Genomic DNA, 25,821 nt, shown 5'->3' on the forward strand with positions numbered 1-25,821 from the left:
CAGCCTTGACAGAAACACAGAGAATGAAGGTAGCTATGTTAGGTTGTGGGAAACCTGGCAGCTGGATAATCGTTGTCTGTGCTGTTGACCAGGTCTTATTTCCTGGCCAGGCTCTCCTGAACAATCTGGCACTCCAGCCCTCTTTCTTTACCAAAATTGTCTATTATTCTAATAACCAAAACATATCCATCATAAATTTCTTGAAACCAACAGAACAGTGTTTCTGAAATGCTAATTTTTAACAACAACAGCTAGTATCTTGATGGGCTTGCTTCCAGGAGCAGACAGTTTCAACTAAAGTTCTAGGACAGGAGAAATCAAATGACAAAGTCCTCTAAGCCAAGAATAGAGATTTGGAATCTTTATCCTTGTCCTTGAAATCTCCAAATAACCTCAGGGTGTCCTAGTTTGATATTTACTCTGGGAGTTTATTTGACATTTATCTAAATTTCCTCCATTCAGGTTTAAGTAAGTCATGATATTTGAAGAAGAGCAGTAATGGGACAGCTTATAAATGTCTCTTTCATCCCACAATCATGTATAATCGGATGCCTATCTTACTGAAAGCACTCTGAGGGGTTCAGTTTGGCAAACCTGTTTATTTGAGGGGGAAATGTAGCACAAATAACAATAGTAAATAACAGTCAAGGGAGAGGCCATGTATAGAAAAGAGGACCGGCAAACTTCTTTCTCTAAAAGACCACATAATAAATATTTTAGGCTTTGCAGGCCAAGAGGTGAAAATCAAAAATATTATGTAGGTACCAATATAATAACACAGAAAACATATTTTCATATTTCTGATGAAATTTAAAATATATTGAGTATAATTTATTTTAATATAGGTCTATTAGAAGAATGGAATTGGAGGAGGGAATAACATTTTGCTTAATTGGGGTTGAAAATTAGTATTTCTAATATCACATGGATTGCAAATGTTCTTGGCTCACGGGCTATCCAAAAATAGGCAGAGGGAAGGATTGGCCTGTGGGCTACAGTTTGCCAACCCCTAATAAAGAAAGTATGGTTTCAATGTTTAAAGTATTCCTGAGGTTCTGGCTAATGTTACAGGGAGAAAAGAGAAAAAAGAGAAAGAGACATGTAAGGATTGGAAGACCTACATTAACATGTATTTGCAGATAATATGACCATATCTATAAAACCAACAGAATCCATAAAGTATTAGATTGATTTTATCGTAATAAAAAAATGCCATCAAGGTTGCTAAAGAGATCAACTTACAAAAATCAATAACATTTCTCTATACCAGCAAAAACTCATGATAATAACTAATGGTTAAAAAACCCAGAAAACAAAACAAACAGTGAAAGTATATGGGAACCGACAACCAAGAACACACAAGAAAATTAGAAAATTACTAAGGAGAAGGGCGCCTGGGTGGCTCAGTCGGTTAAGCCTCTGACTTTGGCTCACGGCATGATCACACAATTCGTGAGTTCGAGCCCCACATCAGGCTCTCTGTTGTCAGCACAGAGCTTGCTTGGGATCCTCTGTCTCCCTCTGTTCCTCCCCTGCTCACTCACTCTTTCTCAAAAATAAATAAAAAACATTACTAAAGAGAAAACTTAAAAGCTCTAAGAAAGGACATAGAAGATTATCTGAATAAATTGACAGACTTGGGGTTCACTTGGTTTTGGCCCAGTGAGCCCTGTGTCAGTCTTCTGACCTCCAAAACTTGTGCTGTTTTGAAGCCACTAAATTTGTAGTGATTTGTTACAGTGAACAGAAAATCAATCCGGGACCCATTTCTCCTGTCCAGCTGAATGCCAAAGAAGAGTCCTCACTGCATTTGATGTACAAGCAGAGTTTCCTCGCATATACTTTTAACTCTTGGAAGGAAACGTAGTACATATGATCTACAGAGTAATCTTAATTCACACTTGCCTGCATTTGGAGTATTATTCTGTGGTGCTCATTGCATATTTATTTCCCTTCCTTTAATCAGCTCAATTTGTTTTCAGACCCAAGAATGTGCTGATGGGCAATGAGGTGATAAGAAACTATTAAAAAACAACTAAGAATTTAAATATGATGGTGGAAAATTCCCAAGGGGATTGGCTCTCCAGTTCCTGAACAGTGTACGAAGAAACACTAGCATAGCTCCCCGCGATGGCTGCTTCCACCATAACTTTCATCTGATGCCTGATTCATTTGATACTCTAGAAAACAGGTTTGAAAACTCAATGTCCTTCTCTCTGTGTCTTTTTGGTGAGCTAATCTGGGTTGACATCAGCAAGATGGTGGAATAGGCGGTGTGACCCCTCATCGCATACCCCAACAGAAACACCTATTTTAGCAACCACTCATGGATGAAAATAACTTTGTGGGAGTTGGGAAGTACAGGTAAGAGTTTCAGTGTGAGCTCCAGCTGCCATCTTGACCTAGGAACAACAGAGGGTCTTTTTGTGCTTCCCTCTTGGCTGACATGTGGCACACCCAGCCATCTTCCCTCATCAGTCATCATTGTGGCCCTCCTTGCACTGATTGTTATTGCTGGTAATGTCTTAAGCACTCTCAGGGTTATGTTGGGCCATGCCCCTCTGGGTAACAGCTCTTCTATCCCTTAAGTGCTAACATTTAAAAATGAGGGGTCCTAGATTTTCTTGAGTTCTGGCATCAGGGAGATGGCTACATCATTTTGGTAGACTTGTTTAATCACTGTGTTGTATACCTGATACTAATAACAGCATTGTCTGTCAACCACACTTCAATTAAAAAAAGGATCTTCGCATGCATGACGGGTTGACTTTCTACAAAGCCTGTTGACATATTTCAGCCAGTAAGACCAAATGCTTAAGTCTGGAGCAATTAAATCTGAACCTAACTTATTCTTCTGACCTGGAGGCAGAGTAAGATGTGGGGAGGGTCACATGCCTATAAAGCTCTCCCTAATTAACCGTACGTTCATAATGACTGAGTCATTCTTTTTGTATGACAACTCCCACCCAGGTCTTGCTCTGCCCCAACACCCATGTGTAAGTTTTACACTGTTGCAAAAGGATTGTAAGTGGAAGAAGATCATTAATTTCCTTTTCCCTTTCCCTGTAAGCTCCCAAAAGAAGAGGCTGATAGCATTTTGCCTCCTTGATGCCTCCTGACTGTACCAAGCCCAGATTATTGAAGGTAGGTATTGCTCACACTTAATGGAATCTCACTTAATATGTTCACAACAGATAACAGTGGTGATTGAAGGAACTTTTCCAAGAGTATGGAAGGATACTAACCATCTAATAGGACGGATGACACAGAGAAGCTAAAATATGGGGACATGTCCTGAAACATGTTGAGCTGGTACCAGCCTCAGCAACACTCCATGGAGAAAGAGAATTCTAAGACGGGGCAAATTATGGGAAAGTTTATCTTATCAGATCACCAAGAAACAGGCAAATCAAAGGGCAACCAGCACTCATGGGGACAGAGAATTACTGCAGAGGGAGAAACTCAGGAAAGATTCTGAGAAGCTAGAGAAGGATTATGGGTGCAGAGCCAAGGAGGTCCCCCCATTTGCTTTTTGTCGGCCCCACACTCCCATATACACAAAGACAAACCACAGGACTGCAAGCCTAATCATTTATTGACCAGGTATAGGAAGTTCTTATTCATGATAGAGTTCTCCTGGGTATGGGAAAGACAGCTGGAAAATTTGGAGAACATCTTGAAATCTTGGTTGGTTGATGTTTTCCTAGACAATTAAGGAAGATTCTGAAGATGCAGAGATAATGCTTTCCTATGTGATTATGATGGAAATCAGGTCACAGCACTTGTCACTAGATGGTGTGGGGACCACAGAAGGGAAGATCCTGGAGCCCAGGTAAGGAAGCATTCACTCAACACTAAATAAGCAAATGAAAAAGAGAACACAGAAACTTATTAAGCATTTCTTGGATTGAACTGAGGCAAAAAGAACTTCTGTTATAGAGACAAATGGTGACTAGTAGATGTCAAGCTGTACTGTAACATGTTATTTGCCAGAATAGGGGAGGGAGGGCAATGAATAAATGCCCCCCCTTTTTTCTACTGCTGATCTCCTATTTATTGTCCCCAAACTGAATCTATGAAAAAAAGAAAGAAAGCAATGAAGGATCCTAGGCTTGTTCTGCCACCTTCAGCACTAGAAGTTTTGAAGAGTTTTAGATAAATTGAGAGATAATGGCAAAGCCATAGCTACCTTTTATTAAATGTTTGCTTTATGCAAGCTACATTATCTGAATGAAGCTCCACAATAAATCTAAGGTAGGAAACTGATGAGAAGATTCAGTGTCTGTTTTCCAGCTTAAAAGACAACTGGAAGTTCAGACAGCTCTATTCCCAGGTGAAAAGTTAAGGATGTACAAAGATCAAAGGAAGAAATGTTTGTTGTAAATTGGGAGGGTGAAATGCCTTCTGGGCTTGGAAGACCAACCATAAACACAGAAATGGATGTGAGTTTCATACTCATGTCCTATTACTCTTTCTCCATTTCAAATTTTAAGTCTTAATGATTTTTAGCATGTCATCAATTACTGATGTCTTTTGCCAGCATTATGTCCACATGGTAACTCTGCAGGGTAGACATCATTATTCCCTTGGTAAATGCTTAGGGCATTTGTTCAAAAGTTCATGGTAGGAATGAGTCCTGAACCCAGCTCCTCCAATTCCACATCTCAAGCTCTCCTCACAAGCTTCCTTACCAAATTATTTTTATTGTCATCTTTGAACACAAACTCCTAATGCTTTTGGAAGGCACTGATCCCAGGGCCATCCCCTTTCCATCAGAGATCACCAACCTGGAGTCCTAGGCCACTTCACTTCCTCGGGCCTGTAAACAGCGATCTGTAGAGACAGAACACATACAAACACCGAACCCAGTTTATTTGCCAGAGAGAAACCAAATGATTCTCTAGGTTAAGGCAAAGGGGACTGATTGGGGGTACTGCCTTCTCTTGTTTTTTTTTTTTTTTTTGTTATTGTTTTTTTCCCCCTTCAGTAACATGGGAATTTAAGAAGAGAAAACTAGAAAATAACAATACTTACCAATTTCAGTCAGGTCAAGTATGTTTTCCTTAACAATCCCATGTTCTTGGCAATATTTCACAAACTTTTCCTTGAGTTTTTGACTCACATCTGGTTCTCGGGCTGTGGGGAGAGTGACAGTAACTGCTGTGTCTTATGTATTTGTCACTGAGGCTCATAAGGGGGTGGCTCCAGATGGATGGAAAATGGACAGCACTGATTGGGTGCTTAGGCGGAAGTCTTGGGGATGGGTTATAACCTGTCTTGAATTTGACATCTTTAGGATATGATTCTGGCAGGAAGACAGATTACCAAAGGTGAGCATCTGTCTTCAGAGGAGGAGAGACATTCCAGGATAAAAGTTGGGAGGACCACTTTGTCTCCAGGTTTACCTTCCTTCCCCCCCCCCTTCCCCACCCCAAGATGAGTGTCAGCATGAAAATACCGTACCATAGAACTCTACCAGTTGGAATGGTTTCTTCTTGTCGAAATTCACAAGATGTAACAGGATATACTCATCATAGACTGTTTCAACTATGCTAAATACATTGTATCCATCATCTGTGGAGGAAACAGAACACAGTTCAGAACTTGTGCCACCGTGTGCCGGCCTCTCAGAGCTTGATAGGTCAGAGCTTGTTAGACCCACGGGAAGTAAGGAAACCCCTTTACCTATTTTCAACCACAAAACAAATTCAAGTGCATATCCTGGAAGATATAGAGAGTAATAGAGTAATATTTAATGTCTTCAATTACATCTCCCTGGGCTTCATGAGGCGACATCCAAGGGATACTGGTATTTGACTACTAGTAGTAGAAAAATTCAGCCATAGCAGCAACTTATGCTCTATCATCCTCCCTGAGACTCACCCACCTCCCTTGACCATTTCTGCCAACTGTGTGTCTCTATCCTCTCTATAGGCCCGCTGGCATTACATACCCAGTGCTCTATATCCTGAGCGATGATGTGCTATAGCAATGACCAGCAGACATCATCACAAAGTAGGCAGGGAATGAGAAGCTGTCCCACCACTTATTTTTTTGTCAATTTTCTTGCTGGAGGTACATCTTTATCTGATGGTATTATGTGCCAGGCATTGACTTTTTTTACCCAAGGTTCTTCCAGATTCAGGATTTGGCTATTAGATGGCCCCTCATTATATAATGTACATAAGCTATTGATCAGGAATTGGTCAAGATCTTGAAGATATTGGCGTTTATTAAATTCTTGGAGTGGAAGTAGAATTTAGAAAGACTTTTTAATATACTTACACACAACACTATATACACCATCCTCTGTTTTGTCAGCAACCAGAAATATTTCAGTACACTTTCCGTTCTCTCTGTAAAACAGAATAAGCTGATGTCCAAGAGATATTGATGCCCCAGCTCCCTCACACTCTACCTATAATTTGGGTTTCTGATTCCACTTCACTGTTGAACATTTTTGGAGCACAGTTTCCAAAGAGCTTTTATTTACATTATTTTACTTTGTGATACTTTAAGAATGAGTCAACTACTTCCATTACTGTCACTCTGCCACTACTTCCCACTATTATCACTACAACTACCTGTCTAGATAATTAGCTTAGTGTTCACCATGTGCCAGCCTCTCACAGAAGTGCTCTCCAAACATTACCTCACATGGTCCTTGCAAAAAAAAATAAATAAACCATTAAAGAGAATCATCATCCTCTTTACCCAAGGGAAAATTGGGGTGGAAACAGATGAAGTTTCTTGGTCATACATAAGAGATTCAAGAGAGAGACAGGCTGTCAATTCCAAGTCCTGTGCTCCAAACTTATGCTGTACTGTCACATTACTTATGATTCTGATACCCTCTACCCCGTCCGTACTTCCTCCACTCCTATTTGAATTTGTTTCTGTCAAAATTCTTATCTTTGAATCTAGAAAAGGCCCAGGTTCTTCAGGTCCTGGATCAGTGTCAGATAATGGACTCTTATTCTCAATACAAACCCAGAAGGTATGTGTACCCTCACACACACAGAGTTCCAACACCATATTCAGACTCCCGTGTTTCCTCTCCCAAGTGACAAAGACCACACTTACTTTGTATGAAATACAAAGGACAGAGAAGAGTTGTCCAGGGCTTTGATGTGTTTGACAAAAACCCTCATGCTACCATTTTCTTCTATCTTTTCCTTAACATCTGTGGCCAAGAGAATGGAATACCACTCTCCTGAAAGCTGCAATAAATCAGTAAAATGATTGGGTAAGAAAAGGGGAGGGGAACTCCATAGGAATCCTTGTCTCATTGAACCTGGCCTTTGTGCCAGACTCATAATGATGTGAAGATGGAATTAGAACTCAGGTCAATTGGTACTACATCTAGGGCTCTTTCCACCATCCCTAAAGCGAGAACAGAGGTCCCCAAGTGTTCTCTTTTAATATGGTACAATTGCTCTTAGTCAAAAGTCTGAAACCACCCCTTTGGTCGAATACATTAAAGAACTCCTGTCCTCTGGTAGGGCCACGTTACTTCAGAATCCTCCACGCTACCCCACAAGGGCAGAAGCTACTATACTCTGCAGACTCTACCTTTGAAATATCGATGTTGCTCCTCACAACGTTTTCTTCCTCATGGGCACAGACTAGAATCAGCCCTAGACACAGCAACAGCAGCTTCATCTTGGCAGGAAATAGCACGGTCTTCCCTACAGTCACTGGGAGCGAGTCTCTCCCTGATGGTGGCTCCACTCCCCGGCTCCTCTGTTTTTATATCTGCTCTGGGTCCAGTTTTTTTGTCCATTGGACACCACCTTCCCTCCTCCCACTCCACGAAATGGTATATCATTCACTGGTGTGAGGCCAAAGACTGTTCTTGCCCTTTTGAAACTTGGCAATCTCCTCTCTTTTAGATCTACTTAATGACCTTAAATTTCTCAAAACACACACTCAAGAAAAATAGTGGAAAAAACCCTGCCTTTTGGAACCAGATTTAACTGTGGATCTGGCTTGGAATCAGAGAGCCAATTATGTGAGGCAGGAATGGAATAAAACTTGGAAAGGGAATGTGTAGGGAATCTATGTTCCATTGTTCACATGGTGTGCAGAATTGGGTGCATCACTTCAATTTTACTAATTTCAGAAGCAAAGACACTGCCTCTACCAAAGATGATAGTACCTTCCACAAAGCAGTAAAACAGAGTTGATCAAAACAGGTTTGAATAAAATAATGAAATATGGCTTCTATTCAGTATATTTTAATTTCTTTTCCTTATTCTCTGAACTCAATCACTACGTTTTATTCTTTCCCCACAATGAATGGACAAGTGTTTAATCACTGAGTATACCTCACTATACCATATGCCCGATAAGAGAAATGGAGAAGTACAAGATATCATCCCTTGCTTCAAGTAACTATCAATGGAGTTGGGGAAATACTTCATATAATCAATAAAAACCTGACACTACAAGCATATGAAATAACCCAACTGAGTGGGATTAAGTCCATACCATTGTAGGTCAGAAAAGGAGTGACACTAGAGAGGTGGTATCACGTAGAAAGGGCTTAAGAGCACGGCTTTGGGGGTGCCTGAGTGGCTCAGTTGGTTAAGCATCTGACTCTTGATTTCGACTCAGGTCATGATCTCACAGTTCATGAGTTCTGGCTCTGCACTGACATCATGGAGCCTGTTTAGGATTCATTCATTCTCTCTCTCCCCCCCTCCCCACCCCCCAAATAAATAAGTGAACATTTAAAACAAGAGGGAGCATGACTTTGGAGTTATGTAGATCTGGGCTTCCTTCCTATTTCTGTCATTTTGAAGCATGAGGACAGATTTAACTTCCTCTGATACTTAGTTTCCTTATACATGCCTCATAGATTACTATAGGGATTCAATGAGATGATGTGTATAGAACCCTCATCATGTTTAGCACATATTGGGCTGGTAGGGTCAGAGAATTATTTCTGGAGAAGGTGGGACTTAGCATAGGTCTTGAAAGTTAGAAAGGGGCTTGTTAAAGTTATGGTTCATTTCTGCCTTGTGCCTTGTCCCCTTTTTCACTTCCCCCAAACAGAAAGAGGTTGGTATAACGGAAAGAGGTTGGTATCAAAGAAGGAGCTGGGTAGAGGGCAGTGAACCTAGGGGTTGTGGCATTCAATCTGTGGCTCGCTTTAAAAAGTCTTGCCAGCTCCTGTGTGGCCATTCCTAATTTATGTTCAACTGATATCCAGGCACTGGTATTTTGAGGTCTATATAATTTTAGCCATTATGGGCTGGTTATGGGTTTTCTATCCCTTGAGATGGGAGAACTGACCTTCAATTGGTGGCAAAGTCTGTGTACTTTATTCCCTCCGTTTGATTAACCAAAAATCAATATCCCTGTAGTCATTTTTTGCTAGAAATTGGCAAATATATTTTAAAATTTATTTGAAAATGCAAAGGGTCTAGAATAGCTAAAATAAATTTGAAATTGATGAACAGTTGGCAGATAAACATTGTTCTATTTCAAGATTTTTAAAATAAAGCTATCATAAAGACAGTGTTGTATTAATGAATGACTGATTTCTGACAAAGGATATATTCTCAACAAATGATGCTGGAACACCTGGCTGTCCATGCAGTGAGATGGGAGTTCAATCCTAATGTTGTATACAAAAATTAACTCAAAATGGATCATAGACACAAATTGAAAAATCTAAAGCTACAAAACTTTTTTTAATGTCTATTTGTGAGAGCACAAGCAGGGGAGGGGCAGAGAGAGAGAGACAGAATCTGAAGCAGGCTCCAGGCTCTGAGCTGTCAGTGCAGAGCCCGACGTGGGGCTTGAACCCACAAACCGTACATGGTGACCTGAGCCAAGGTCGGACACTTAACCAACTGAGCCACCCAGGTGCCCCTACAAAACTTTTCAAAAACAGAGAAGAAAACCTCTGTGACCCTACATTAGGCAAAGATATCCTAGATACAATACCAAAAGCATGAGTCATAAATTGGATATCATCAAAATCAAATAGTTCTGTTCTTTAAAAGTCATTTTTTAAAAGGAATGAAAGACAAGCCACAGACCAGGAGAAAATACTGGCAAATATATATACATATATATATTTACACACACACACACACACACACACACATATAAAAACAGAAGCCTACTGTAATGAAGACGAAAGACAAGCCACAGACTGGGAGAAAATACTGGCAAAAAAAAAAAATACACACACACACACGTGTGTATAAAATGTATATATATGCACACACACATATATAAAAACAGAGAAGCCAATAGTAATGAAGATGAAGAATAAAAGGAGAAAAAAACATAATTTGATTCAATTAAAAACTAATCACTTAATTTCAGGTACAGAGCCAGAATTTTTTCCCTCCAGATGACTGAAGCTTCATCTAAGGAACACACGCTTTAAAAGACTTCAGCCCTCTCCCAGTCCAGTGAAGAGGGGTAGAGAGGGTCTCTGGGAAGTAAAGGTTTTGTGGAGAAAGGGGTGAGAATTGACTTGGTTTGCTAACCGATGAGCCCCAAGGAAATGGACTCCTTCCTCTCTGCTAGCAGACAAACAGCACTTCTGATGAGCCGGTCTCAGCACAACAGCAGCAGATGGACTAAGTGTACCTCATGGCCTCTGCTGCTGTCCTGGGGAGCTGACCTTTGCACCTTCTCTTCTATGGGATCAGCTGAGATGGTCCTCATTCTTGTTAAGGGTAGCCAGTTATTCCAGGGCTGAACTTCCTAGGCCCCAAATATCTACCGACCTCTTAAGACCAGAGAGCTAATATGCAATCATATAGCCACATTTTAAACATGACACCTGAATCCAAACTGCTATATTACAGTCAAGTTGCATCAGCAACTGTTATATTTAAAGCTTTTAGAGTTCATCAAACTTGGGAACAATTTGGTAATCAAAGAAAGAAGGCCTTGTTCAAAGTCACTTTTAAAAGTTCAAGGATTGGACTGTGCCAGAATCCACTTACTAAGGCAAATAGTTACAATGAGGATACAGCAGTACAAGTATCCTCTGTCCAAGGACCTGATATGTAAAAATAATATTTTAATGTCAGAAATAAAGAGCTCCATACTAGATAAGTGCTTTACAAATAGTCTTTCATATAATCCTCATAATACCTCTATATTATAGGTTTCCTGTTTTATAGAGGTATGAACTAAGACTTAAGAGAGGTTAAGTAAACCAACCAAGATCACACAGCCAGTCTGTGGGAGAACCCATATTTGAATCCAAGACTGTCTGACCCCAGACTCCCTACTCTCATGACTTCACTGCACAGGTCAAAGCTTAATGTTTCTGACATGAAGGACCAACGGAACAGGAAACAGTAATGCTTTAGACCCTCAGAGGCATCTGCTTTGTAGTTACTACTGAAGAAGCTGCGTGTAGATTCCTCAAAAATACAGTTCTGTGGTTGTAGCTGCCAAGAGCCTGATCAAGTGAAGGACAAGTAACAACTCTTTTTAGTAAACAAATATTTGAAAGATGAATCGTTGGATTGATGATTTGGAGTATTGTTCTTCTCATAAGGAATTAGGAGATACTTCCATACCAAAAAGCAAAAACTATTCTTTTCCATTCATGGCTTCAAGTTAAGTTAACTTGGTCACTAACCACATTAAGACTTCCTCACTCAATGCCAAATATAGGGCATTTTATAAGTGACCCAAAGGAAGGGGGACAGTCTGCCAGGTGGTTGAGAAATGATTGGCATACAAGCCCCCAAATGACTGGCGCTTATGGAATCCATATATAAATAGATAACCGTCAATTTATAGCCCAGCAACTTGACTCACGCCAACTGGCTGGCTGGAAATGGACTTAGTGACCTTGTCTTCAGTCACACTCTTGACTAATTGAACAAATCACTCATTGAGAAAGCCAGTGGGAACATTCAAGCCATGTTATATAATACCAAGACATTACCAGTGCCGAGAACAACAGGAAGAAACACAAGTTTATTTAATTCATGTGCCAGAGTAGAAGTATTTCTTGGTTCCCAGCACCCATTCTGCCGGTACCAGCTCAAATCCAGTTCTAAAATATCCACTCCCTTCACTGATGAAAGGTTGTTTGGAGCTAACTACAATCCATCTGTGGTAGCTGGGTCCTCAAAAAGCAGATGCTGAGACAGATTTAGTGGTATAAAAGGCTTATTAGGGAATAACATTTGTGAAAGGAAAAAGGAGGCAGCAAGACTATGGAAGGATTAGGAAAAGATGACATAGAGCTGACAACGTCTCAGGCCAGTGGGAAGCTCTGAAGCATGTTAGAAGCATCCTGCATTAGGCAGACACAGATAGGACCTTGTACCACAGTAGTGCTCAGTCATTGGCTGGGCCACCCCAAGAAGACCAGTACCTTAGCTCAAGAACTGAGGCAAATCTGAATGAGTTAACAGTGGAGGCTATCAGCTAACCTCACTCTCACAGCTCAGCCATGAGCACTTTCTTGGAAGGAGAATCTGAGTAATACATCTTTATGTCTGGCACACCATCCTAATATCTAGAAATAAGCAGTCTTCTCAAAAGAAGTCCAGAGTTCTCTTCCCACATAGAGTAGGAGCAGGGGTGAAAACATAAGCCTTTACCTTCTTTTCAAATTTAAAGTTTCTACCACAGCATGAGGACTCCCTGTAGGTAAGCAAACCAAGAATCCAGTGATAGTTGCCTCCAGATCCACCCACTGAAATTCAGCAAGTAATTATGTACATATGGCTCCAGGTTACCCAGAAGGCCATCTTTCCATTGAAAAGATAATAGTGACTTTGGAGTCATAAAAAAACTGGGTTCAAATTCTGACTACAATTAACCCCTGTGAGCCTTTGGTTTCCTCAAAGAATTGTTGCAAAGATAACAGAAAAGGTTTGAAAGTGCTAGAATGCAATAAGTTCCTAATAAAAATTAGTCTTTGCACTCTCTTCCTCTCTTCTGAGGCTAGAGACCACGTTTTGTATTTCTTGTGTTCTTCCCCCTCCCCACCCCAGCCAGCTTCTAGTAGAATGCCTGGGCTCCATGTAGCAAGTTATCAATAAATCTTCTCTGATTATTTTATATACGTCTTGTCTGTGACTTAGGCAAGTTCTTTCCCTTCTCTGGCCTCCATTTACCTGGGATAAAAATGCAAAGATTCAGTAGTTCATAACTATGGAGGGCACTAGTCCTGGGAGATTTTGGAAATGGGGGAGGAGTGTGACATTTTTGTTTTTTACAGTAACTGGAGAGTGCTACTGACATTTGGTGACCAGAATCCAGGGATGCTAACCCTTCTGCCATACCTAGGCTGGTCCCCCACAGAACTATTTCATCCAACATATCAATAGCACCCCCATTAGGAAGCATTGAATGATCTCTATAGGGCTTGGCAAATTTCACCATCTAACAACCAATTGATGTTTCTCTGGTGTTTTTTCCCAAAGGATGGGTGATCACAGCTGCACTACAAAGGCCTGTTTTGCTTAAAGAAAAGTATACTTTATTTTAAAACATTTCAGCAATTCCCAGGTTATTCCATGCCAAAAATGGCAGAAGTACAGCAAGGGTAGGGAGGTCAAGTACAAGCTGGGTGTGTCTGCATCTATCTGTCCACCACCTCATCTGACTATAATGAACTTCAGAGAGTAATGGTCATTGCTTTACTTCTGCCTTCCAAAATGTCATGCAAGCTCTTCTTTTGGCCAACTCTAACCGGAACTATATAGAGGAAGCATTGCTGAGTAATCTGGTTCTCAGTTTAACCAAGTTGATGGAACACCAGCCACCATGTGGTCAAGAAGACGACTCAAGTCAAGTCCTGAGCTGAGACCAGAAGGCTGAGAATGTGCCAAACACAGGAAGTATGTAGGCAACAGCTTTCAGACAGAGGGAGGAGTAAGTGCGAAGGCTTAGCTTATGTGAAGAAAAAAAAACAGACCAGGGTGGCTGGATGCTAAAGAGAGAGGGGGTAAAGGGTATAAAACAAAATTAAGCTAGAAATAGGGAATGGGTTTTATAAGACGAGGAGTTTAGATTTTACCTCAAGTACAAGTCATTGAAGGGTTTTATAAGCAGGGAAGTGATATGATGGGATTTGAGTTTTCAGAGGTGACCCCTGGCTGCTGTGAACTAGAATGCACTGCAGTGGGACAAGAGAGGAAACACTTGTGAAACCCTTGCACACTTGTGTGTATGTGTGTAGGCGTGTATATTTCTGTAATCTGGATTTCTACAGGAGAAATCTCTTGATCAAGAGGTAAACATATCGAAGACATCCAGATGGCCAACCGACACATGAAAACATGCTCAACATCACATCATCAGGGAAATACAAATCAAAACCACAATGAGATACCACCTCACACCTGTCAGAATGGCTAACATTAACAACTCAGGCAACAACAGATGTTGGCTAGGATGCAGAGAAAGAGGAACCCTTTTGCACTGTTGGTGGGAATGCAAGCTGGTGCATTCACTCTGGAAAACAGTATGGAGGTGCCCCAAAAAACTAAAAATAGAACTACCCTACAACCCAGCAATTGCACTACTAGGCATTTATCCAAGGGGTACAGGTGTGCTGTTTTGAAGGGACACCTGCACCCCCATGTTTACAGCAGCACTGTCGACAATAGCCACAGTATGGAAAGAGCCCAAATGTCCATCGATGGATGAATGGATAAAGAAAATGTGGTGTGTGTGTATGTATGTATGTGTGTATGTGTGTGTGTGTGTGTATATATATATATATATATATATATATATATAGTATAGTAGAATATACACTACTAGTAGTATACTATAGTATACTATACTATACATTCTACTATATATATATATATATATATATATATATACACACACATACACACATACATACGTGTATATATATATGTATATATATGTGTGTGCGTGTATACATACATATTCCGGCAATCAAAAAGAATGAAATCTTGCCATTTGCAACTATGTGGATGGAACTGGAAGGTATTATGCTAAGTGAAATTAGAGAAAGACAAAAATCATATGACTTCACTCATGTGAGGACTTTAAGAGACAAAACAGATGAACATAAGGGAAGGGAAACAAAAACAATATAAAAACAGGGAGGGGGACAAAACAGAGGAGACTCATAAATATGGAGAACAAATGGGGTTACTGGAGGGGTTGTGGGAGGGGGGATGGGCTAAATGGGTAAGGGGCACTAAGGAATCTACTCCTGAAATCTGTTGCACTATATGGTAACTAATTTGGATGTAAATTAAAAAAAAAAAAAAAAAAGAGGTAAACACATTTTACTTTTAGTTAAGAATCCACATTGCTTACATATCATCTTCTTGAAGGGCCTTCTATGACCCTGCCATCTAGGTTTGCCAACCTCCAATCTTTACTTTGTGGCATACCATTTACTTTCTTCTTAGCAGTGACGACGATATAGAAGATCTTGTGTTTATTTTATCATCTGTTTTTCTCATTAAGACTGACTTTGTCTTATCCCCCATTTTACTTAGTGCTTAGGACAGTGCCTGGCATAGTAGACAGGAAGTGAAGATTTATTTAATAGATAATTCCCATCCAAAAGGCCTGCACAGATAGATACATTAAGCAACAATATATAAAAGTCTCATTTCCAAATTCCTCAACCAAAAAGGATATTACTACTCTTTTTCGTACGGGGAGGAAGTGAACCTAAATGACATTTTGATATTTTTGTTGTTTACGTTTAAAAATTCTTTTTAATGTTTATTTATTTTTGAGAGAGACAGAGCACGAGCAGGGGAGGAAGAGAGAGAGAGGGAGACACAGAATCCAAAACAGGCTCCAGGCTCTGAGCTGTCAGCACAGAGCCTGACACGGGACTCAAACTCACAAACTGTGAGACCATGACCTGAGCCAAAGCTGGATGCTCAACCGACTGAGCCACCCAGGCGCCCCTGTTTGTTTACATTTTAAAATGAAAACTACAATGACCTATTTCTATACACTAATGAGAATGGCAAGAACAAAATCAAAACTAAACACCTGACAACAACACACACCAGAAGAATTTCCATACGTTGTTGGTAGAATGTAAAATGATACAATGGGGCACCTGGGTGGCTCAGTCAGTTAAGTGTCCAACTTCAGCTCAGGTCATGATCTCATGGTTTGTGAGTATGAGCCCATGTTGGGCTGTCTGCTGTCAGCGCGGAGCCCACTTGGGATCCTCTGTCCCCCTCTCTGCCCCTCCCCTGCTTTCTCTCTCTTTCTCTCAAAAATAAATAAACATTTAGGGGCACCTGGGTGGCTCAGTCAGTTGAGCATCCGACTTCAGCTCAGGTCATGATCTTCCAGTTTGTGAGTTCGAGCCGCACGTTGGGCTCTGTGCTGACAGCTCAGAGCCTGGAGCCTGCTTCAGGTTCTGTGTCCCCTTCTCTCTCTGCCCCACCCCTGCTTGTGCTCTGTCTCTGTCTTTCAAAAATGAATAAACATTAAAAAAATTTTTTTAAATAAACATTTAAAATATTTTTTAAGTTAAAAAAATAAAATAAAATAAAGTGATAACAATGGATTTATAGGACAGTGAATGGAAGAAACCAAAATCAAGGAATACCACACTTAAATGAGAACACTGGAGAAAAAGAATCTAAGAGTTATATTTAAAAAAATGTCATTTGAAAAACCATAGCACCCTTTCTTGATCAAAACCCTTAAGAAAGTAGGAATAGAAGGAATATACCTTAAGATCATAAAGGCCATATACAAAAGACCCATAGTTAATATCACCCTCAATGGGGAAAAACTGAGAGCTTCCCCCTAAGGTCAGGAACAAGACAGGGATGTCCACTCTCACCACTGTTATTCAACATAGTATTGGAAGTCTTAGCCTCAGCAATCAGACAACACAAAGAAATAAAAGGCATCCAAATCAGCCAAGAGGAGGTCAAACTTTTACTCTTTGCAGATGACATGATACTCTATATGGGAAACCCAATAGATTCCACCAAAAAGCTGCTAAAACTGATCCATGAATTCAGCAAAGTCACAGGATATAAAATCAATGTACAGAAATCAGTTGCATTTCTATACATCAGTAACAAAGCAGCAGAAAGAGAAATCAAGGAATCAGTCCCATTTATAATGACACCAAAAACTATAAAATACCTAGGAATAAACCTAACCAAAGAGGCGAAAAATCTATACAGTGAAAACTATAGAAGAAAGCTTATGAAAGAAATTGAAGACACAAAAAAAATGGAAAAACAGTCCATGCTCACGGATTGGAAGAACAAATATCATTAAAATGTCGATACTGCCCAAAGAAATCTACATATTCAATGCATTCCCTATCAAAGTAACACCAGCATTCTTTACAGGGCTAGAACAAACAATTCTAAAATCTGCGTGGAACCAGAAAAGACCCTGAATAGCCAAAGTAATGTTGAAAAAGAAAACCAAAGCTGGAGGCATCACAATTAGGACTTAGCTGTATGACAAAGCTGTAATCGTCAAGACATTATCGTACTGGCACAAAAAGAGAGACACAGATAGATCAATGGAACAGAATAAGAGAACCCAGAAATGAACCCACAAATGTATGGCCAGCTAATCTTTGACAAAGCAGAAAAGAACATACAATGGAAATAAGACAGTCTCTTCAACAAATGGTGTTGGGAAAAATAGACAGCAACATGCAGAAGAATGAACCTGGACTATTTTCTTATACCATACACAAAAAATAAACTCAAAATGGATGGAAGACATAAACACAGGAAGCCATCAAATCCTAGAGGAGAAAACAGGCAACAACCTCTTTGACCTCAGCCACAGCAACTTCCTACTCATCACATCTCCAAAGGCAAGGGAAATAAAAGCAAAAATGAACTACTGGGACCTCATCAAGATAAAAAGCTTCTGCACAGGGAAGGAAACAATCAACAAAACTAAAAGGCAACAAACAGAATGGGAGAAGATATTTACAAATGATGTATCAGATAAAGGGTTAGTATCCAAAATCTACAAAGAACTTCTTAAACTCAACACCCAAAAAACAAGTAATCCAGTGAAGAAACGGGCAAAGACATGAATAGACGCTTCTCCAAAGAAGACATCCAGACAGCTACCAGACACACAAAGAGATGCTCAACATTACTCCTCGTAAGGGAAATACAAATCACAACCACAATGAGCTACCACCTCACACCTGTCAGAATAGCTAACATTAACAACTCAGGTAACAACAGATATTGGCAAGGATGCAGAGAAAGAGGATCTCTTTTGCACTGCTGGTGGGAATGCAAACTGGTGCAGCCACTCTGGAAAACAGTATGGAGGTTCCTCAAAAAATTAAAAATAGAACTACCCTACAACCCAGCAATTGCACTACTAGGTATTTATCCAAAGGATACAAAAATGCGGTTTTGAAGGGGCACACACACCCTCCCCCAAAGTTTATAGTAGCACTATCAACAATAGCCAAACTATGGAAACAATCCAAATGTCCACTGACTAATGAATGGATAAAAAAGATGTAGTATATGTATGTCTATATGTACATATATATATGGAATATTACTTGTCTGTCAAAAAGAATGAAATCTTGCCATTCACAACAATGTGGATAGAACTAGAGTGTATTATGCTAAACCAAATGAGTCAATCACAGAAAGACAAATATCACATGATTTCATTCATATGTGGAATTTAAGAAACAAAACAGATGAACATACAGTAAGGGAAGTAAAAATAAGATAAAAACAGAGAGGGAGACAAGCCACAAGAGACTCTTAAATACAGAAAACAAGGGTTTTCTGGAGGGGTTTTCTGAGGGCTGCTGGAGGGGAGGTGGGTGAGGGGGATGGACTAAATGGGTGATGGGAATTAAAGAGGGCACTTGTTGGGATGAGCACTGGTGTCATATGTAAGTGATGAGTCATTAAATTCTATTCCTGAAATCATTATTACACTACCTTGGATTAACTACCTTGGATTAAAATTTTTTTAAAAAAAGGAAACCAGAAAAAAATGTCACATGCAAAATAGGATGGCATTTTTAAAAAAAAAAATTTTAATGTTTATTTTTGAGAGTGAGAGAGACACAGAGCAGGAGCAGGGGAGGGGCAGAGAGAGAGGAAGACACAGAATCCAAAGCAGCCTCCAGGCTCTGAGTGTTGGCACAGAGCCCAACAGGGGGGGTTTAAACCCACAAACAGTGAGATCATGCCCCAAGGCAAAGTCAAGTGCTCAACTGACTGAGCCACCCAGGTGCCCCAATCAGATGGCATTCTTAAACAGAAACATTAGAAGCTAAAAAATGATGGCAAAATAACTTCAAAGGTCTGAAAGTCATTTTTAACCTAGAGTTTACAAAATACAGCCAATCAAATGTAGGAATAGGATGAACACTGTTTCACATAGGAAAAGTTGAACATTTTCATTTCCATGAATCCTTTATTGGGAAGTTTCTGGTAGAAGAGATTCATAAAATGAGGAAGGAAGCAAAGAACAAGAAAGATGTGGAAATGGGATGGTACATAAGAGAGAAGCAAAGGGAACTCTTGGAATAATGGCAAAGGAATGTTCTAAGAGCGACAAAGTTAGCATAAGAGCAAGTACCTGACTGGACGGGGGAAGAGTGCCAGGAATGTGTCTTCAAGTTTAACAGGAGGAGGAGGAGGAGAAAAAAAAAAAAAAAAAAAAAAAAAAAAAAAACAGAAAGAAGAGGAAGAAAAGAAATAATTAAAAGGCGGGGAGTTTGGATGGCTCAGTCACTTGAGTGACGACTCCTGATTTTGGCTCAGGTCATGAGCTCACGGTTCATGAGTTCAAGCCCCGCATTGGGCTCTGTGCTGACAGTGCAGAGCCTGCTTGGGATTCTCTCTCTCCCACTCTCTCTGTTCTTCCCCTGCTTGTGCTCTCTCACTCTCTCAAAATAAATAAATAAACTTAAAAAAATTTTTTTCAAGAAAGAAAAAGCAACTTATACTTCTGCCAGATACTTAATGAATAGGGGAGACATACATAAAGAAAATAAAACTACAAAGCAATAAGTGACTCTCAGGAAAATGGAAGTTTTGCGAAGAAAAGATGTGTAATAACATTACACTACAAAGTGCCAGCATACCTCATATTAAAAAGAACCAAGTAAAGACTTCAGCACAGCCACCTGTCTGGAAGCCTGCACACCCAGCCTGATGTTCATGTTCTTCACACATGGAAGAATACTGCAAGTAGCCCTGGACAAGCTGGAGGCTCACCCTCCTGTCAGTGGGTACACAGTCCACAGCCCTGCGGTGTAGCTGGCTCAGTGGTGAGTTGACCCTCCCCTGGGGCAGCCTTGAACTAGGCCATCGCCATGCTGCATGCTCCACTCACCAGTTAGGCAGCAGGGATCAATCTGTAAACTGACTAGACGAATCAAATGTATTGGGCTGTGCACGTGCAGGGCTTGTTTCACAAGAATGCAACCCATTGGGACAATGGAGCATGTGCATGGACAGAGGATATATGCACAGTACTTATGTCTGCCATTCCCTACCATCCCTTTGCACATGATGTTTTCCCTGTCCCATGAACAGAGAATTGCAGTGGACCCACAGCATGTAGGAATTCAGTTGAGACTTAAGAAAGGTTAAGTGTTTTGTATCTACAACTGAATAAGTACAGGTGGTGACAGCGAAAGTAGGCGGAGCTGTTTGAATGAGAAATTCATTTCCATCTCAGAAAGCAAGCAATGGTTTAAGAAATACAAACGATACCAAGGAACCATATCTTAGCTTTTGTCACTAGAGTTACATACTTGCATTTACTGATGCTGAAAATTATGACACAGACAGAAAAGAAAAGGTAGTACGACACATAGTTCCTTTTCCTCTTGGTCCTTACTCATCCGGAAGCTGGAGGGAAAGAGTGTTGGTAGAATGTGCACGTCAAGAAGTGAAATAAAGAGTATTCGTTTTGTGCAACATTTTCCTACTCTTCTGGGAGAATGAAATGCATGTGCATATGTGAATTACAAAACCCAACTTGCTTAATTTTGGTGATCCCACATATGAGTTGAATGCTGTTTGTTGCATTTAAAGCTGACATTGCACAATAGAAAGATAAAAGCAAAATTTATGTTAATACTGTAAATTTTGCTTTAGTTAGAATGGTATTAAATAGAAAATTAAAAAACACCAAAAAGACCACAGAAAGGAAAAAAAACCTCTTAATATTTTTGTACCTTTCAGGGCACATTTTTGAACAAGGATTCCTGATTTTCAAGGATTCCTGAATTTTCATTTTGCCCTGGGCCCCACAAATCAGAGATTCATGCCATAATTCTGTCAGTGGTTATAATAAAACTTTTTCAAAATTCTTCTTAAATTTGTGTTTATCCAATAATGGTTGTGGAATGATCTGAAGAAAACTTCAGACTTATGTGCCCAGCTTTCTAATGGAAAACTACCATAAAATAGCATTCATTTATTCCCTTCTAGAATTTAGTTTTGTGTATGCTGAGGTAATTGTTTTTGCAAGTAAATAGCCAATCATCCCAATATCATTTAACGACTAGTCTATTCTTTCTCTACTATTCTATGCTGTTACCATAAACTAAATTCTCATATATACACATTTTTCTGTTTTCTATTCTCCAGATCCAATGGTTTCATCTATGGTGTACCAACTATTTTGTTTCCGACAGGCTACTGTGTGAATTGCTTGGAAGACAAGCCCCATTTGTTGTTCCTAATTTTTAACATTCTTTTAATTACTCAAATATACTTATATTTAGTGTGCTAAAATTTTTAAATCTCACTGAATGACAAAGATGCTCAGACAATTAAATGTGGGAAATAGTCTTTTCAACAAAGGTACTGGGACAACTGAATATCATGTAGAAGAATGATGTTGGACTCCTATCTCACACCATATACAAAAAAGTTAAATCAAAACGGATGATAAACCTAACAGTAAGCACTAAAACTGTAAACTCTTAGAATACATAAATCTTCAACTTCCCATTACACCAAAGGGACAAACAATAAAAGAAAAAATAAATAAGTTGGACTACATCAAAATTAAGACCTTTTCTGCTTCAAAGAACGTCCAAAGAAAACACACAAAATGGGACAGATATTTGCAAATTATAAGGGTTTTAGTATCTAGAATACATAAAGAACTCTTACAATTCAACAATAGAAAGACAATTAATCTGGGAAGCCTGGGTGGCTCAGTCAGTTAAATGTATGACTTTGGCTCAGGTCATGATCGTGTGGTTTACAAGTTTGGGCCCTGGGTCAGGCTCTGTACGGACAGCTCAGAGCCTGGAGACTGCTTCAGATTCTGTGTCTGCCTCTCTCTCTGCCCCTCCTCTACTCGTGCACGCTCTCTCTCTCTCAAAAATAAATAAAAACATTTAAAACTTTTTAAATAAAGACAATCTAATTTAAAATGGGCAAGGGATCTGAACATTTCTTCAAAGAAAACATACATATATGTATATTTATAAAAATATTTATGAAAATATACCTACTGTATATATGTTTAAATATTTTTGAAAATATGCACATATCTTCTACAGAGAAAACAAGTGTTGCCAAGGATGTGGAAAAATAGGAACCCTCACATGTTGCTGGTTGGCTTGTAAAATGGTGCAGCTACTTTAGAAAATAATCTGGCATTTCCTCAAACAGGTAAACAGAGTTAACTTGTGACTCAACTCTCTCTCTCCAAGGCACATATCCAAGAGAACTGAAAACATGTCCACACACAAAATTATACATGAGTGTTTACAGCAGCATTATCTATAATAACCAAAAAGTGGAAATAACTGAAATGTCCATCAACTCATGAATGAACTGTGGTAGATCCATACAATGGAGTTTTATTTAGCTATAAAGCAAAATGAAGTACTGATACTTATTACGCTAAGTGAAAGAAGCCAGCCACAAAAGGCTACATATTCTGTTATTTCACTGATATGAAAAGACCATAGTAGAAAAACCCACAGAAAGAGAAAGTAAATGAGTGGTCACCTGAGGCTGGAGGGAGAAGGGCAATCGTGAATTACTGCTAATGGGTATGGGGTTTCTTTTTGAGGTGATGAAAATGTTCTGAAATTAGATAGTGGTGATGGTCCCACAACTCTGAATATACTAAAAACCAATGAATTGTACTTTAAAAGAGTGAACTGTGTGGTGTGAGAATATCACAATAAAAATGTTATTTTAAAAAATTTCATTGAGTTACAAAGATAAATTTGAAATAAACTGACAACTATTTTTCCAAATATGTTCCTCTTGTTATTACATTATCCTATGTTCTTCAGGAAAGATTTATCCTATAAACATCTCCTGGATTATTTCTTATTTCTGGTATTTTAAAATTTGTTGTCAATATTGTGACAGTCACTTTTTCCCATTACATTTCTATTTCTTCTATTTAAAACAGCTTTTTACTTATACACTGTTGATAGTTTATATATCTCCACCTTACTAGTTCTACGAGTTGGATTTTCTAGTCACCCAACATATCATTTCAAATGATATCAGTTCTTTTTCTCTTCTTTTGAAATATTACCAGCTCGTTGTTTTTTTTTTTTCTATTATCTGGGACCTTCAGAGCAATGCTAATAGTAGTGACATGAAAAATCATTTCTCATTACTGCTTCTGGTAAGAATGCTTCTATTCACAATGTTTACATAAGTTTCTGGTAAATATCCTGTAAGTTCCCTTCTATCCCTAACTTTAAAAAACACCATGGCACAAAAACAGACACTTAGATCAATGGAACAGAATACAGAACCCACAAACGTATGGCCAACTAATCTTTGACAAAGCAGGAAAGGATATCCAGTGGAATAAAGACAGTCTCTTCAGCAAGTGGTGCTGGGAAAACTGGACAGCAGCATGCAGAAGAATGAACCTGGACCACTTTCTTACACCATACACAAAAATAAACTCAAAATGGATAAAATACCTAAATGTAAGACAGGAAGCCATCAAAATCCTCAAGAAGAAAGCAAGCAAAAACCTCTCTGATCTTGGCTGCAGCAACTTCTTACTCAACACGGCTCTGGAGGCAAGGGAAACAAAAGCAAAAATGAACTATTGGGACCTCATCAAAATAAAAATCTTCTGCACAGCGAAGAAAACAATCAGCAAAACAAACAGGCAACTGACAAGAATGGGAGAAGATATTTGCAAATGACATATCAGATAAAGGGTTAGTATCCAAAATCTACAAAGAATTTACCAAACTCAACACCCAAAAAACAAATAATCCAGTTAAGAAATGGGCAAAGACATGAATAGACACTTCTCCAAAGAAGACATCCAGATGGCCAACCGACACATGAAAACATGCTCAACATCACTCATCATCAGGGAAATACAAATCAAAACCACAATGAGATACCACCCTACACCGGTCAGAATGGCTAACATTAACAATTCAGGCAACAACAGATGTTGGCGAGGATGTGGAGAAAGAGGATCTCTTTTTGCACTGCTGGTGGGAATGCAAGCTGGTACAGCCACTCTGGAAAACAGTATGGAGGTTCCTCAAAAAATTAAAACTAGAACTACCCTATGACCCAGCAATTGCAATACTAAGTATTTATCCAAGGAATACAAGTATGCTGTTTCAGAGGGGCACATGCACCCCGATGTTTATAGCAGCACTATCAACAATACCCAAAATATGGAAAGAGCCCAAATGTCCCTATAAATAAAGATGTGGTGTGTATATATATATATATATATACACACATACGCCTACACACATACACAATAGAGTATCATTCGGCAATAAAAAAAAAATGAAATCTTGCCATTTGCAACAACGTGGATGGAACTAGAGGATATTATGCTAAGCGAAATTAGAGAAATATCATGTGATTTCGCTCATATGAGGACTTTAAGACACAGAACAGATGAACATAAGGGATGGTAAGCAAAAATAATATAAAAACAGGGAGGGGGACAAAACAGAAGAGACTCTTAAATACGGAGAACAAACAGAGGGTTACTGGAGGGATTGTGGGAGGGGGGATGGGGTAATGGGTAGGGGGCGTTAGGGAATCTACTCCTGAAATCACTGTTGCACTATATGCTAATTTGGGTGTAAATTAAAAATATTAAATTAAAAAAATTTAAAAATTTAAAAAATCCATAATCTATGTCAAATTTCAGATTTATGTTGACAGATTTCTTCAAAAATAAACCATATATTTGCCTCAAAAAAAACAAAGCCTGTAAAATTTTGCCAAATACTTTTACATTACGTATTAAGTATATTATCTTTATTAATGTACATTTCTACTTTTGAACTAGTTTGGAAATCCTATGATCTCAGTATTGATTTTACTAAACTGCTAGATTTGACCTGTTAATCACTGAATTAGAAAATGTAACTTCCCTTTTATGTTCCTTTTCTTCTAGATGTTTTTTTTTCTTTTCCTGTTGTCCTAGAGTTTGTCTATTGACTCATCAAACATATTTTTTGTATCTATTTAATTAATAATGTATATTTTTGTGTTTATTAATGCATTCCTTTTATTTTCTTGGGGTTTGTATCATTATTCTATTTCCTCTTTTAAAAAACTGACTACTTCATTTATGTTTAAATTTTATTATTTTCTAATAGTTATATTTTTTTCTGTTTGGATTTATTCTTTAACACCAAAGTTACTTATACAATTATTTTTTAATTTCTAAATAACTTTGTGGTGCTATTTTAAGTTGTTCATCTACTTTTATATCATTGTAGTTAAAAAAACAAAACAAAACAAAACAAAATAGGATGGGCTTGACTATTTCCCTTGGGGAGATTTTCTTTGTACCTATATATAGCCTGTTAAAAAAAATTCCATGAATACT

General features: G+C 38.9%; 1 protein-coding gene and 1 long non-coding RNA gene across 3 annotated transcripts; one reads left to right on the forward strand and one right to left on the reverse strand.

Annotated features, from left to right (window-relative positions):
* The first annotated feature begins 1,987 nt into the window (after nt 1-1,987).
* On the forward strand, nt 1,988-21,703 carry LOC122204836. 2 transcript variants are annotated; one of them, XR_006195798.1, is made up of 4 exons: nt 1,988-2,191; nt 3,071-3,144; nt 3,708-3,832; nt 21,597-21,703. It is a non-coding gene; the product is annotated as an uncharacterized LOC122204836 (long non-coding RNA). The 2 variants fall into 2 exon arrangements; XR_006195797.1 differs by lacking the exon at nt 21,597-21,703 and adding an exon at nt 5,297-5,449.
* On the reverse strand, nt 3,578-8,489 carry LOC122204833 (allergen Fel d 4). Its single transcript, XM_042912567.1, has 7 exons — nt 7,573-8,489; nt 7,084-7,220; nt 6,286-6,356; nt 5,464-5,574; nt 5,035-5,136; nt 4,788-4,833; nt 3,578-3,854 (listed from the first exon to the last, which is right to left on the reverse strand). Exons 1-6 carry the CDS (start codon nt 7,660-7,662, stop codon nt 4,796-4,798), a joined length of 549 nt encoding a protein of 182 aa, XP_042768501.1. The 5' UTR covers nt 7,663-8,489; the 3' UTR covers nt 3,578-3,854; nt 4,788-4,795.
* Nucleotides 21,704-25,821: the final 4,118 nt, after the last annotated feature.

The sequence above is a fragment of the Panthera leo genome, chromosome D4, assembly GCF_018350215.1.
Source record: "Panthera leo isolate Ple1 chromosome D4, P.leo_Ple1_pat1.1, whole genome shotgun sequence".
Taxonomy (NCBI): domain Eukaryota; kingdom Metazoa; phylum Chordata; class Mammalia; order Carnivora; family Felidae; genus Panthera; species Panthera leo.